Source organism: Stegodyphus dumicola, chromosome 5, assembly GCF_044657685.1.
Source record: "Stegodyphus dumicola isolate Sdum_Otavi_A_Nest chromosome 5, ASM4465768v1".
NCBI classification, from domain to species: domain Eukaryota; kingdom Metazoa; phylum Arthropoda; class Arachnida; order Araneae; family Eresidae; genus Stegodyphus; species Stegodyphus dumicola.
In genome coordinates, this window is record NC_140772.1 from 19,553,184 (window position 1) to 19,568,842 (window position 15,659).

A 15,659-nucleotide genomic window follows, 5' to 3' on the forward strand; every position below is an offset into this window, starting at 1 on the left:
AAATTTTCTATTTAATGAGATAGTATTTTAAGTCCTTCCTTGCCTCAAAGATATTTTACATGGACATCCATGTCTTCTTAGAAATTCGGACTCGAGCCAAAGGATATAGAAGCCTTAAAATTCAAAATTTTCTATTTAATGAGATAGTATTTTAAGTCCTTGCCTCAAAGATATTTTACATGGACATCCATGTCTTCTTAGAAATTCGGACCCGAGCCAAAGGATATAGAAGCCTTAAAATTCAAAATTTTCTATTTAATGAGATAGTATTTTAAGTCCTTCCTTGCCTCAAAGATATTTTACATGGACAGCCATGTCTTCTTAGAAATTCGGACCCGAGCCAAAGGATATAGAAGCCTTAAAATTCAAAATTTTCTATTTAATGAGATAGTATTTTAAGTCCTTGCCTCAAAGATATTTTACATGGACATCCATGTTTTCTTAGAAATTCGGACCCGAGCCAAAGGATATAGAAGCCTTAAAATTCAAAATTTTCTATTTAATGAGATAGTATTTTAAGTCCTTCCTTGCCTCAAAGATATTTTACATGGGCAGCCATGTCTTCTTAGAAATTCGGACCCGAGCCAAAGGATATAGAAGCCTTAAAATTCAAAATTTTCTATTTAATGAGATAGTATTTTAAGTCCTTCCTTGCCTCAAAGATATTTTACATGGACATCTATGTCTTCTTAGAAATTCGGACCCGAGCCAAAGGATATAGAAGCCTTAAAATTCAAAATTTTCTATTTAATGAGATAGTATTTTAAGTCCTTGCCTCAAAGATATTTTACATGGACATCCATGTCTTCTTAGAAATTCGGACCCGAGCCAAAGGATATAGAAGCCTTAAAATTCAAAATTTTCTATTTAATGAGATAGTATTTTAAGTCCTTGCCTCAAAGATATTTTACATGGACATCCATGTCTTCTTAGAAATTCGGACCCGAGCCAAAGGATATAGAAGCCTTAAAATTCAAAATTTTCTATTTAATGAGATAGTATTTTAAGTCCTTCCTTGCCTCAAAGATATTTTACATGGACAGCCATGTCTTCTTAGAAATTCGGACCCGAGCCAAAGGATATAGAAGCCTTAAAATTCAAAATTTTCTATTTAATGAGATAGTATTTTAAGTCCTTCCTTGCCTCAAAGATATTTTACATGGACATCCATGTCTTCTTAGAAATTCGGACCCGAGCCAAAGGATATAGAAGCCTTAAAATTCAAAATTTTCTATTTAATGAGATAGTATTTTAAGTCCTTGCCTCAAAGATATTTTACATGGACATCCATGTCTTCTTAGAAATTCGGACCCGAGCCAAAGGATATAGAAGCCTTAAAATTCAAAATTTTCTATTTAATGAGATAGTATTTTAAGTCCTTCCTTGCCTCAAAGATATTTTACATGGACATCCATGTCTTCTTAGAAATTCGGACTCGAGCCAAAGGATATAGAAGCCTTAAAATTCAAAATTTTCTATTTAATGAGATAGTATTTTAAGTCCTTGCCTCAAAGATATTTTACATGGACATCCATGTCTTCTTAGAAATTCGGACCCGAGCCAAAGGATATAGAAGCCTTAAAATTCAAAATTTTCTATTTAATGAGATAGTATTTTAAGTCCTTCCTTGCCTCAAAGATATTTTACATGGACAGCCATGTCTTCTTAGAAATTCGGACCCGACCCAAAGGATATAGATGCCTTAAAATTCAAAATTTTCTATTTAATGAGATAGTATTTTATACGAAACCTAAATCTACCAGTTTTCGTTTCATCTGCTGAATGCGTTTTAACGATGTTGATATTTTTTTTCTACGTTAATTATACATATATCGAATTCCTAATCATAAGAATACCTTCAATAGAATGAAGAGTAACTTATCAATAAGAACTTCGTTAGCAGAGCATCGCATAAAATCTTTAATTTCGTGTATTTTTACTAAATGGTATCAGATAACCAAAGTTATCACAGCCAAAGACTCTACCTTACTTGATTTCCTTCTTCATGGAAATACGAGCGTCAAGAAGTAATTCACTGTGTAGTATTTCTGAAACAGACTGTATATTCGAATTTAACATGCGCCATTTTATTGCTAATTATATTCATTATGGAGCCCACCAGCGGCCGAGCGGTAAAGTCGCTGAACACTGGTAGTTCGGTCCGAGGTTCGAATCCCGCGAACGGGCTGGCTACATGGGTGTTTTCGTGGTTTTCCCCATGTGTAACGTGTATACGAGCCAGTTTCCCTTAGAAAGTCCTCCACGAAAGGCATCCCTCCCCTTAGGCAGATAGCCCTAGTGTGCTTTGCCATAATTAAATACACCATATTCATTATGGTTTCTTGCCAATACGAATTTATTATGTACTGTTTTATTACCAGTCATGTGCACTGTGTGTTCTTGTTAATTCCAAGCTACTATATACCATTTTATTAGCAGTCATGTTCTCTACTCTCTTTTGTCTATTCGAATTAGTGTACCATCATGTACCATTTTGATACCAAAAATGCATAAGATGCTTTCTTGCAAAATTAATGTAACTATGTGCCAATTTATTTCCAAACGTGTGCATTATGTATTCTTGCCCAATTCGAAATTCGCTGCTCTATTGTTAAACATGTGTACTATACGCATTCCTATAGTCAGAATTTACCATATGTCTCTAAATTATTAGTAAACATGTCCATTATTTATTCATACTCATTTTCCAACTTGTAACAGATATTTCGACTAAAACATGATATTCATTCCATTGTTCCTAAGTTTCATGTAAATTTAAAAACTCATATATTCAAAGGTCAAGCTTGAACTGCATTTTCGTTTCCAGCAAACGTCAGAATTGACTGCATTATGAGGAAAAAGTAAAAATCACTTGACATTTTGATGGAGTGCTGACGTTCTGTTTCAAGGAAACAGAGATGTTCAGATTGAACTAAACGCCCTATTTAAGCAATTACTGTTATCTAGTTTTGTTATAAGGTAAATTCATCTTACTTATGGTTCTGTAAATTATGCTGAATTCAGAAAATACACTTGTTCAATAATCTGTATTGTTCTACTTGAGTTAATTTTTCCTCCATTTTGCGTACTTCTGCGTTTCTCAAATACATAATCTTCTGCGGGAAATTTTATATGGTGGAATAAAAACGAAATTTAATTATTATTTCTTATACAAAGCAAAGGAAATATTGTAATAGGAACAAATTTCGGGTATCATATTTCGAAGAAAATATGCATTTTGACAGCTCTGGAATCCATTTGAGAGATGTTTTACGCTGGACATCTCTGCGTACGGATAGAATAAAAGACTTTTTTTTTTCCGAAATGAACTTAAAATGGATTCAAAAGAGATTTTTTTTTCTGTGACGTCCTGTACGTACGTTTATATATTTGTAATAATAAAATTACATAGTCAAGAATACACTTGAAATTCTAACTGTATGTTCTTTTCATTTTTAATGGCGACGTTCTCTTATTTGAAAGTACGTGGAATTAAATCCACAGCCCCGTAGTTAAGTTGTTTTTCCCGCCTTTTCTACACGTACAGTTATAGAATGTTCTGGAAATATTTAAAGCGAACTGGATTGGCTGACGAGGCTGACGTCATTTCTTGGAAAGCTCCGCCTTTCCAGAGGCTATAAAAGGACTCGCAAAAGGACTATCGGGGGTTTTTCTTAAATGTCACGATGCAGTAAACCTTCATACAAAATGTTATTAGTAGTTCTTTTTTATTTACTCCGGATATCTGATTTTGTAACTGCTATTTCTCCTGACTAATAATAAATGAATCCTGTTTTTTAAACTTATCGTCTGATAATTTAAGCTACGACTACATTTATGATTCTTCAACAATTTATTTATTCCTGACAAAAGCTGGTACATCATATATATATACATGTATCTCGCATAACTCAAAAAACGAGTAGCCGTAGAAAGTTGAAATTTTGTATATGGGACTGCTATAACTGCATCTCCCTTTCTGGGTGCAACCAGCCACATCAAACGGATATAATAAGATAAATGTGATTACAAAATAATTCTTTTGGAAACAAAAAGCAAGGATTAGCAAGGATTTTTGTAGAAGAGAGATTTCAATTAATTTCAAGGTTCCTCCCCCCTGATGAAGTGACATTGAGATTGATAGAATTCATCTTCTTTTTTGTTCATTTTCTTTTAATTTCATAATTTTGGAAGAAGGGTTTTACTTGTTTGAAATGTTTTGGTAAAGTTAAACCTTTAATTTTGTGCACTAGGTTTTTTATCTTTTCGCCCGTTGGCCGAACTGCTTGTTTCGGCGTAGAAAGTCTAATTTTAATTGTAAAGATTGTTCTTTGAACTGTTTTTAACTGTATTTGGTGTTTTAGGTTTTTCTGTATTTTACAGTTTTTCATGAAGATGTTTTGAGATTGTGCGTATTTTTTGACGTGCCGCGAAACGACAACCGAATTGCTTGAATAAAAAATATCTCTCTCATAAAATTCGAGGAAATAAATTTAAATGAAATGTGGCAAAAGAATGCGTATAAACGGCACAAAGAAATCATGTAGTGTCTACATCAGATTTAAGAAAAAAATTTAAGAAATTCTTATTGAATGTATTTATTTTTTCAGTTTGAACTAGATCCGGAAATTATCAATATTTATACCGAAATTAATAAAAGTAAGTTTTTATTCAGAGAGAAAGAGATAATCAGAAATTTCAATCACCGATTTTACCATTTGTTAAGATTAAATTTATTAAGATCTAAATTTATTATTGTTATGTGCTCCCCGAACAAAATCACCTCTGGGACAAAATAGAAAACTGCTGCCAACTTCCGCTGCTGTTAACTATCTGTCATTTATCCTTTATGTTACAAAAGAACATGACTTATTAACGAACCGAACAGTAAGCGCGATTCGAAAACAGAATATACTTTTGATAATACTTAAAATTATCAAAGTTTATTAACTGTGTAAGGTATATTTTAATTTCAAAGTGTTTTCCTATTAATTCTTGTTTCCACTTATAACTCCCTACCAGAATAAATTTTTAGAATGACGTTGAATGCTAATGAGTTAGAGAAAGTATTTAAGGAAGGTTCAACTTACTTCGAGAGAGAGAGGTAGAAATCCTGAATAGCGCGTGTTTGCCATATCAGACTAAGTCTTTCTAGAAGTTGTTACGCTCGGCCGTATATTACCTGCCTTTATTATTCGCCGGCTAGTTTAAATTGAGGGCCAATTATTTTAGATACTTGTGTTAGCTTCGGCTAAATCTCTTAGTTAGTTATAGTTTAGTTCTTTTTTCTTATTCTAAGTTTAAGCCCCAGTGGAGGCTTTGTTGTAAGTCCGAGAAAGGGGCCAACTGTTATTCTTCGTTGAGTGAAATAAAGTGTAGTTTAAGCCTTCTGGAGTCTATATCTTTAGTTATTTGAACTCAGCGATAAGTCGCTGAGTTCACTAGGTTCCTTAACGGTCATTTTAGTAAAAAGGTGTGAGAAATTTGGCGCCCGGAATTTTAACGGACTTTATGGAGTTAGGAAAAGGAAACAAGAAATGATAGAAATTAAAATAACTGTTATAAAATTAAAATATATCTTACAACTGCACTCATTACTCAAAGCTGATTTTCTAATGTGTAGATTTATGAGGTTATATCAATGCAGGCACGTAAAAAGTATACAGTGTTCTCGCCAAGACCCCGGACACCCCCCCCCGCCGAATAGTGTCGAGAGTGCTTCCAGTTATACCAAAGAGGGATGCATAAAGGAGGAAGAAATTATGTTATAACTTCTGTATCATTAACCATTTATAAAAGCCGTATTTTACGTTTCTTGGCTACGGAATTTTTCGCAGATTTTCCCATCACATTTGTGTACATCATTTGTATTTCAAACTTAATATCGTACTGTAATAATCAAAATTAAAGCTAGCAATGAAATCAGATTAGTCTAGTCATAACTGTAGAGTGGGAGATTATAATTGTGCATGCATTTTTCTCTGTTTTGAAAATTTATTTAAACTGCAAAGATATGTTATCAGGTGACAACAGGGCAATATTTTATATAAAAAGTTGATAGAAATATCTATACGAATATCCAGCTGGTTTTCATTTGAACAAAGTTCAGGTTAGTAGGATTTAATCTTAAAATTCCGATTAAATTCAGATATAACTTTCCAAGATTTAGAATGAAATTATGTGCCATTAGGAAGAAAACTAAAACACTAGATTTAGAGACAATTCTTAAGAAATACACAAAATTATAAAACCGTTTCAAAATAGAAGTAAGTATATAATTTAATCTAGTTGAAGCTCACTCAAAATCGATCTATCGTTTAATCGTTTATTAAATCGATCTACTATGTTTATATATACGTTTCACTCGTATTCGTGCACTTTTCTCATCTTGTGAAAATGTTTTCCTTATGTTCTATTTTTGATCCGATAACAGCTGTACATGTCACTGAAAAAAGGAAAAAGAAAAGCAAAACTATATTAACATGTTTTATGCATTTACACAAAAATGAAATAGTTTAGACCGGCAAGGCCGTATATATACGGCCTACAATATTTATGGGATGTCTGTAAGAACGTATATATACGTGCATTTTGAAATATGTCCAAGAAATTAAGGCAATATATTAAAGGTACATAACTCCAGCTACAAAAGTACCACGGGCCTTTTGAAATTAAAATCAAGAAAATACCTCTTTCTCATAGCGGTTTTCGGAAATTTCTGCTTTCTTGGTGAACCCCCGTTTTTGTCAGAGGGTTAAAAAACAGCAGGTTGAAATGCAGCAAATAAATTATGAACTAGTACTTAATGTTAATTATTTTGAAGGAATCCTAATTACTTCAAAAATTCTAATTTCCGAAGAACTATTATTCTCATGAACGTTCTAAATTGATTTCAATGGATAATAATTGTCCTTTCCAACAACTTATACGTGTAAGTTGATTCTCACACTAGCGACATGTATTTAAAAAAAATCTAATAATTTAGAAATTAACAAAAGAATATGGGCCGCCTAATCCCCAGTCACCCTTTAAAACGGGGAGTATATAAGGTATTTTCTTCTTCCTTCCAGCATGTCTTCGTGGTGTAACGGTAGCACACTCGGCGCGTATTCGAGAGACCCATGTTCGAGTCCCGACGAGGACATTGCTCATTTTCCACATCTCCTGCTTCAATGACTCTGCAAGCTAAACAATCACTTAAACTTCCCAGGCTGCAGAAATGCTTCGCCTTTACCTTTGTCCTCAAATAAATAACAAAATTAAATAAAAATAATATCTAGCAAGAGGCTTTGAATAAGCATACATAAAATAGTAAATTAAATACCTAGTAACCTGATTTCTAATTAAGTGCAACTTTAATTATTAATATTAACAAATAACCAGAAAATTTACCGGAACCAACAGAGCAAAGCATCAAATGGATTTTTCGAGATACCATACTCAGGCTGAATTGCCAAATTCTCTCTTCTTAATGACATTTTCCCTCTCTGTTTTAACCCAATTTAAGTTACGTTTCTGGTGCAGCTGACGGAATAAACAGAAGTATAGGACAGGAGATAAAAATAACATGCTAACTAATAAAATAAACCTTAAAAATGGCATTCGTTTGGAACAAAACTAGAAACACATTTAGTTTGTGTTGATATTTCTCCATCAATAATAACTTGCAATAAATATTTACAAAGATTTCATTCATTGACGGATAAAATATTTTCAACTGACACATGGCTCGAAGCTTCCAAACTTACTAGTCCAAAGGGATTTGAATCCCGAAGGACTATTAGTTTCGTTTTGGCATTTTGCGTCGGACTCAGAAATGTCGGTTCACTTTTCAAACTGTTGCCACAAAATGTTAGAGTCCTGCATTATATTTGAAGAAATTAAATAATGAAAAATCTGCATAAATGTATGTATATTTCTCGTATTGTGATAAAACAACGGTACATAGATTCATCGATTTTTGAATAACGTAATCCTCCAACGAATATGAGCATGTGGAAGACCAAATTTGAAATTTGAAATTTGTTTTATGATCGATTTCCTATTTTTTAAAACTTTGACGAATTTTTGATTAACAAACTCAAGGATTTCAAAGCGAGCAATGGCAACGTTGTGCAGAAAAAACATTTTTATCTCCAGCGCGTGAGTCTCTGTATCAGAAATTCTAAAGATAGGCTCGTTTTAAAACTATTTTGCGATATTGCTGTTGCACTGGATCTTATGGTTTAAGTGCGAGGAACATGATATTTAATAAAGAAAGGTAACACACAAAATGTTAAAAAACGCCCCTTTGGACGTAATTTAAAATCTGAAACATTTCAGATTTTTTTTTCAGTTATTTATTTTTAATTTCTAGCACTTTTTTTCGTGTATTAAAAAAAAGAAAAAAATGCGTTTCGGGAGGAGGGGAGGGATTGGCCCCCAAATGGGGATTTGCGAAAATTGGCTCTCTGCCCTCCAGAAGGGTCAGAGAAAGAGGGCGGACTAGTGATTCATGCATCGATGAGTGCAAAAACCGCTGAGGATATCACTAATATAATCACAGCCCATAGCAACGGATAAACAAGCTGAGACTAGTTTATTTTATCGATACCTCTTTATCAGAAGAGAATTAATAAAACAAACTGCTTTGTTGTAAGATTTTAAAGAAAAATAAAGTTCTCTTTTCAAATACATTCAAATAAAATAATATCATCCATATATGAGAATCACTTAACCCAAAATTAACACATATTTATTTTTATATGTTTTTGTTATAACTAATCCTCCTGATCTAAATATAATACAGACCAGATTCACGAATTTATCATAACTAAGAAAGAGAAGGTACCTCCAGCTGTTGGCCGAAGTGCATCGATTGACGCGGGATGATTTCTTCTGTCTTTACCATCAACTCTCGAAGGGACTCTCGGCTCGGCGATATTTTAAGGGCCTTCATGCGGCAAAGACATTATGCATTTGCAAACATACATCACTGCGTTCACAGAGATTCAACCTCGAACAACTTTGGACTCCACGATGCTTTTATGGCTCCCATATCGAACAGATACTATGCATTTACTGACATACAACCCTCCGTTCAACGCCCACCAGCGGCCGAGCGGTAAAGTCGCTGAACACTGGTAGTTCGGTCCGAGGTTCGAATCCCGCGAACGGGCTGGCTGCATGGGCTTTTTCGTGGTTTTCCCCATGTGTAACGTGTATACGAGCCAGTTGCCCTTAGAAAGTCCTCCACGAAGGCATCCCTCCCCTTAGGCAGATAGCCCTCGAGGCTTTGCCATAATCACACACACACACACACACACCCTCCGTTCAACAAGATACGACCCTCAGCTCGTATGGCAGCTGACATTGTTAATCAACATACCGGCCAGAATTTTTTTTTACGTACACGCGTTACGGCACGAAATTAGAATTTTAATTAACTCCAGTTCAAGAGGGCTAATATTTTGATAGAACGTTTTGTAGATCTAAACTGGGAAGATCAGTTATTCAGGTTAAATTCATAGTGTGAGGAAACCTTTTTGCCACCCAAAATGATGGTCGTCAGGTTGAATTACTTAAGTCTGGCAATTAAAAGTAAAAATTAATTGGAGTTAATTCCCAAACACGAGAGCTCAGCCATAGAACAATTTGTTCTCATTCTAGATTCAAATAATTGGTGGGAGGGGGGGGGGTAAAAAGAGGCTTTTCATGAAGCAGGGCCACCATTCACCGAAGATAAGCTACATTCCATTCAGTTTGTTTCCGAAACTGGAAAGTGAAACCTCTAATTACATTGTATAATTATTTATAACGATATTTAATGATTCTCTTTTCAAAATATTCGTTGTATTATACTATGAGTTTAAATTGCAAGAACTAAATTTACTGTACTTGGAGAAACACCTTAAATGTGACAGGATAATTTTCTTAAAAAAAAATCAGAAAGCTTTCACATTTTATATTACGCCCAAGCAGACGTTTTTTTTTTTTTTTTTTTTTTTTTTTTTTTAATAATTTAAGTTTTATGTGTTACTTTTATTTATCAGATATCATGTACTTCGCACTTAAACCATTCAATTCAATTCAAGAGCAATATCACAAAACAATTTAAAAAGAGCATATCTTTAGAATTTTCCCATACACAGCCTCGCGGCGCTAGAGCTAAAAATGTTTTTCCCTCCCTGCAGTGTTGCCATTGCTCGCTTTGAGATCGTTGAGTTTGTTAATTAAAAATTCGTTAAAGGTTTACAAAATATGAAATAGATAATACAAATTGCAAGTTTGAGCTTCCAGATGCCCATATTCGAGAGGATGGGTTACGTTATTCAAAATTTGGTATTTCTATGTAGCGTTGTTTTTCCACAGTGTGAGAAATGTATGCACATTCTTGCAGATTTTTCCTTATTTAATTTCTTTAAATATAATGCAGGACTCTAATAGTTGGTGGCAACAATTTGAAACCTGAAACACTATTAATAGTGAACCAATGCAAAATGGCAAATCGAAATTAATAGCCCCTTTGGGCTAAAAATAACCTGTCTGTCATAATCGCCCAGTATTGTCCTAAGCTTTCATCAAGGACGATCTAAATTTGATATTAATCATTATTCTCAAAATTTCTCACGAATGCTTTCACTTAGAAAATATGAAATAGATGACTGAATTTTACAAATTTCGTAATCACCCTATTTTCAGTTAATACACCGGTATCTAAAATTAACGTTACAGACACTTTTTTTTATAATTTTGTTATATCTAGATTATAACTAAAAATAGCTACCATAACACAATAGAACCTAGGATCACCAGTGCCTCACCTCACAAACAATTCGTTTCCCGAAAAAGTAATCCCTTAACAAAAAAATACTTCCGATAAAGAACAGTGTCTCGAGTTCCGAACACTCGACCATATGATTTTCAGAAGTTTTTTGAGGTAATTTGTGACACATAATTAACACTCGGGATATTCTGAAAACATAATTTAATTAATTCTCGTCAGCAAAGCCTAGCAGCAAGTGACTTACAAGAAGATGAATTCTGCGTGAAGGAAATTGCGACAGGTTGGATTTCAGGCAGATACTTCTAGCGCACAAACACTTAGGACATTTTTTTTTGTTATGCACGGTATTATGTTTCAAGGTAAAACCATGGGTTTGGAAATTAATAATAAAAAAGTGGAAGATTTACTAAAGAATCATAAAAATGAGCTCAACAAGAAAGAATTCATAACAACTCATGCAGCAGCAAAAGGCAATTGTGGAAAAAATGTTGATAGAAGAAAAACAGAAAAAAAAAATATTTAAATTAAGTCCAAAGGGGCTTTTTTTAGCGTTTTGTGTGTTACCCTTATTTATTAAATATCATGTTCTTCGCACTTAATCCATAAAATTCAGTTCAAGAGCAATATCGCAAAATAATTTTAAATTGAGTATATCTTTAGAATTTCCGATACACAGTCTACTCGCTGGAGATAAAAATGTTCTTTTCTGTACAACGTTGCCATTGCTCGCTTTGAAATCCTTGAGTTTGTTAATCAAAAATTCGCTAAAGTTTTACAAAATACGAAATCGATCATAAAACAAATTCCAAAATTTCAAATTTTGTCTTCCAGATGCTCATATTCGCAGTAGGATTACGTCATTCAAAACTGGATGGCTCTAGGTACCGTTGTTTTATCACAACGCGAGAAACATACATACATTTATGCAGATTCTTCATTATTTAATTTCTTCAAATATAATACAGGGCGATACTATTTGGTGGCAACAGTTTGAAAAGTGAACCGGATATTCAGAATGATTCGACGCAAAATCGCAAAACTAAAACAATAGTCCCTCAGAGACAAAGCCTCTTTGAACTAAAAAAAAAAATCCTAATTTTCTGATTCGCAGAATTTGTGCAAAATGGAGTAAGATGCAATGTTATAATTCACCGATGTCGGCCTTATTAAGCAATAGCAAGCTACAGCGTAAGAATTTTCAGGGAAAATGCCATGTCTCAGTTAAATATTTTAAAACATGTCTCACATCCTGTAAACAATACTATGTAAGAAAGTAAAATTTCCCTTCGTTAAGTGATTACACTTTAAAAACCAGCACCAAAGATTTTAAAATCAAAAACTTTCCATTCTTTGAAACACAAATAGATATTGTTTCAAGCTCAAACTACTATATTAGAATTTACAGAAAAGGTAATTGAAATAATTACTGCAATATCTTCGTAAATAGATTAAATTAATTGAAAAATTGTATCCTTACCGTGCTGCTGTTGCTGCCTGTTAAAGTCGTCTTTGCAAACGAACCGAGTCTCATCCAAGACATAAAATTCTTCTCCAGTAGATGGCTGCTTCCTGCAAAGGAGACACGTGAAACAAGCCACGTGATAGACTCTCCCTCTCGCTTTACGTATCAGGTCTGTCGGGCAGATGCCTTGAGAACAACCACCACACTTAGTTCCGAATCGTCTGCGAAAAATAAAACAATTATCTTTCCGAAATTTACAAAGAAATAACAACAAACTACTACTTAGAACATGTAATATACAACAGAAAAATTCTGCATGTAAAGCACTGAGATGTAGATCATAAAAAAATGTCAGACAAGATGGGGAGAGGCAAGTACAGTAAGACCCCGCTTAACGCTGTTTCGTTTAGCGCTGTTTCGGTTTAGCGCTCTTTTATTTCAACCCGGGGATTCTCCGAAATTGTGCGCAGCGCTAGGTTTCCAAATAACATATCCGAAACAGTGTAGTTGTGTTTCTTGCTTGCTTGGTGGACGCATTTTTATCATTTGAAACATTTGTTGACATTATTGTAAGTTTAAATTTGTATAATACTATAACGATTAATACAGTGACAAATATTATGATCTTTAGTTTTTATCATGGGTGATAATAAAAACAAGAAAAGAAAGCAACCAGAAAAAGCATTTCACTGGAAACTCAAATGCAAGTGATTAGAAGATTAGATTCTGGTGAACGTCAATCTCAAATTAGCGCTGCATTGATTTTGGCAACTTCAACAATAAGGACAATTCTTAAGAATAAAGAAAAAATACTGTCATCGGCAACTGCAACTACGTCGAGCTCTGCAACTAGAATTACCCGTTCTAGAAATAACATTATAGAGGAAATGGAAAAACGACTGTCTATATGGATTGACGACGAAATTGAACGCAATATGCTATTAAGCCAATCTATCATAATGCCTTCTTAACAAAAAGGCAGAAAATTGGAAACCCAGAATAGACTGAATGATCTGACTGAGAATTTTATTTGTTTTTAAAAGTATGTGCGTTTATATTGTTTTTATTTTTGTAAGAAATAAATGTTTGATTTTATTTTTATTAAAAAACATTATTAAATTTAATGCCTAACCATTTTTTATCCGTCTTCCCCTAACCCCATTATTTACATGTTAAGATAGTCTCGCTTAGCGCTGTTTCGCATTACGCTCTACTTTGATGGAACGTATCCCCCGCGTTAAGCGGGGTCTTACTGTAATCCGTTAAAATTCATAAAGAAAAAACACCAATAATGAATTAAAATTAATTAAATTTATCTTTTAATTTTATAACTTTATTAAATCAATTTAAAATTCATTAAACAACATTCTTATTTTAATAGTGCCACTAAATTAAGAGAAGTATTAGAATTCGCAGAAATTTAAGGAGTTTTATTGCAATCATTGTTGTTGCTGCTTTTGTTGTTGTTAGAATTATGTAATTGTCTTTCACTTCCGCTCACCACACACAAAATATCTGATATGGACGCCACATGACTTCCTTGTATGGCCTATTATATTATTATACACAGTTTTTGCTGTATTTCATTTAAACTTATTTCCTCGAATTTCATTAGAGATATATTTCTCATTCAATCAATTCAGTTCTCATTTAGCGGCAAGGCAAGAATTCATAAAAACTCAAAACATCTTCATTTCAAAATTGTAAAATACAGAAAAACATAAAGTACAGCTGAAACAGTAAAAAAAAAAATATATATATATATATATATAGTTAAGGTTAGAGTTTCTACGCCAAAACAAGGAATTCGGTCAATGGTTAAGAAGATCAAAATTTTCAGTGCATAAACCTAAAAATTAACTTTCGGTCTCACTGTGCAAAAAGACAATGAATTTGGTGCGCCAACTGACTTAACTCACTGTTCTATTAAGAATTTCAAATGTAAACAAATGGCGGTCATTTTAGGCTTAACTCGACACTTAAACTTTTAAATTGTTGATAACTCGACAACTATTGTGTACAGATTAACTAGAAGAATAAAACCTTAACCGAAATATTAGATCAACATATTTCAGTCAATTTAAAGCAAAAAATGCACAATTTACGAACATATAAGAATAAAAATCCTCAGCTTACCAAGCAGGGTATATGCATGTATATATATTTAAGATTGATCAAGCCGATTGCAGTGAAAATGAAAAGTGCACAAGTACGTGTTATAGCAGTTCCATATACAAAATGTCAACATTCTGCGGCTACTCGTTTTAGAGTTATGCGAGATACATGCATACGTACGTAGGTACAGGCATCTGGAAAAAATCTCATCTGAATCCATTATAAGTTATTTATTTCTCCCGCCTTCCTAGCGTGTCTTCGTGGTATAGTGGTTCTGCACGCTAGGCCGGTATTCCAGAGGTCCGTGGTTCAATTCCCGGCGAAGGCGATTGCTCATTTGTCATCTATCCGGCTTTTTCAATTAACCTACTGTCTCTACAGTGGCGCCCGAACTAAAAGGGTGTTGGATGAGGAGTCTCCACACCGAGAATTTGGCGACTGGGTCCCCTAAAAAACCCAGTCGCCCTTTAAAAGAGGGTAGTATATAAGGTATTTTCCCACCTTCCTAACTTGCTTTCTGGTGTAGCGATCAGCACACTGAGCCGGTATTCAGAGGTCCGTGGTTTGATTCCTGGCGAAGGCAATTGCATATTTTTCAATCTCTTTTGCTTTCAAACTATCCTAATGTCTCTACACTATTTTAAATCGATTTTACGATATGTTTTGGAAGAAAGAGTCCTTTATTCTGTCCGTACATAGAAATGTCACACACAGAAAAAAAAAATCATTCAGCTAGATTCGAAAGCAGTCAAAAGTGATACTTTCGTTGAAATTATGATGCCCGAAATTTTTCTCCATTGCTTCCTTTGCCTCGTACAATGAAGTAAAAATAACTCCAAAGTGTCCTTTTATCTTTTCACTCTAAGGAATTTATAATATTTAAGTTGAATTTTCTTCTCTAGTGAACAATGATTCTCAAAAGGCTAACACAAACTCATATAAGCTCTAGAATGGAAATAAAATTCCACTTAAATTCTACATGTTTAAAACGAACTCCATATTTGTAAGAAACAAAGATGATAGCAACATTTTAATATAATATAGATGAACTGCGAACATCATACCATAAGAAAAACTTTCACCATGATTCCTAATCAATAAAGAGATTCCTAATCAATAATGAGTAGACCCTTAGTAATGATGTGCTGTTTTTGATATAACTACATTGATTCAGTTTTCATTAGTATGTAGTTTATGCACAGCTAGTTTTCTTTAAACTATCTGCCATACATATTTTCATTCTTTTTGTTTGGAGTATCCATTAGTAATGCTTATCAGGACTTGTGTCCCTCTTGAATTGCTTTGGAAACATGAACT

The 15,659-nt window shown here is 33.6% G+C and overlaps 1 protein-coding gene across 1 annotated transcript in view; it reads right to left on the reverse strand.

Annotated features, from left to right (window-relative positions):
• Window positions 1-15,659, reverse strand: part of LOC118189443 (LIM/homeobox protein Lhx1-like) — a 240,340-nt gene that overhangs the window by 170,174 nt on the left and 54,507 nt on the right. Inside the window, exon 2 of the mRNA XM_085816482.1 lies at window positions 12,243-12,448. Coding sequence (XP_085672608.1) covers window positions 12,243-12,448 — 206 coding nt within the window. The remainder of the gene's footprint in view (window positions 1-12,242; window positions 12,449-15,659) is intronic.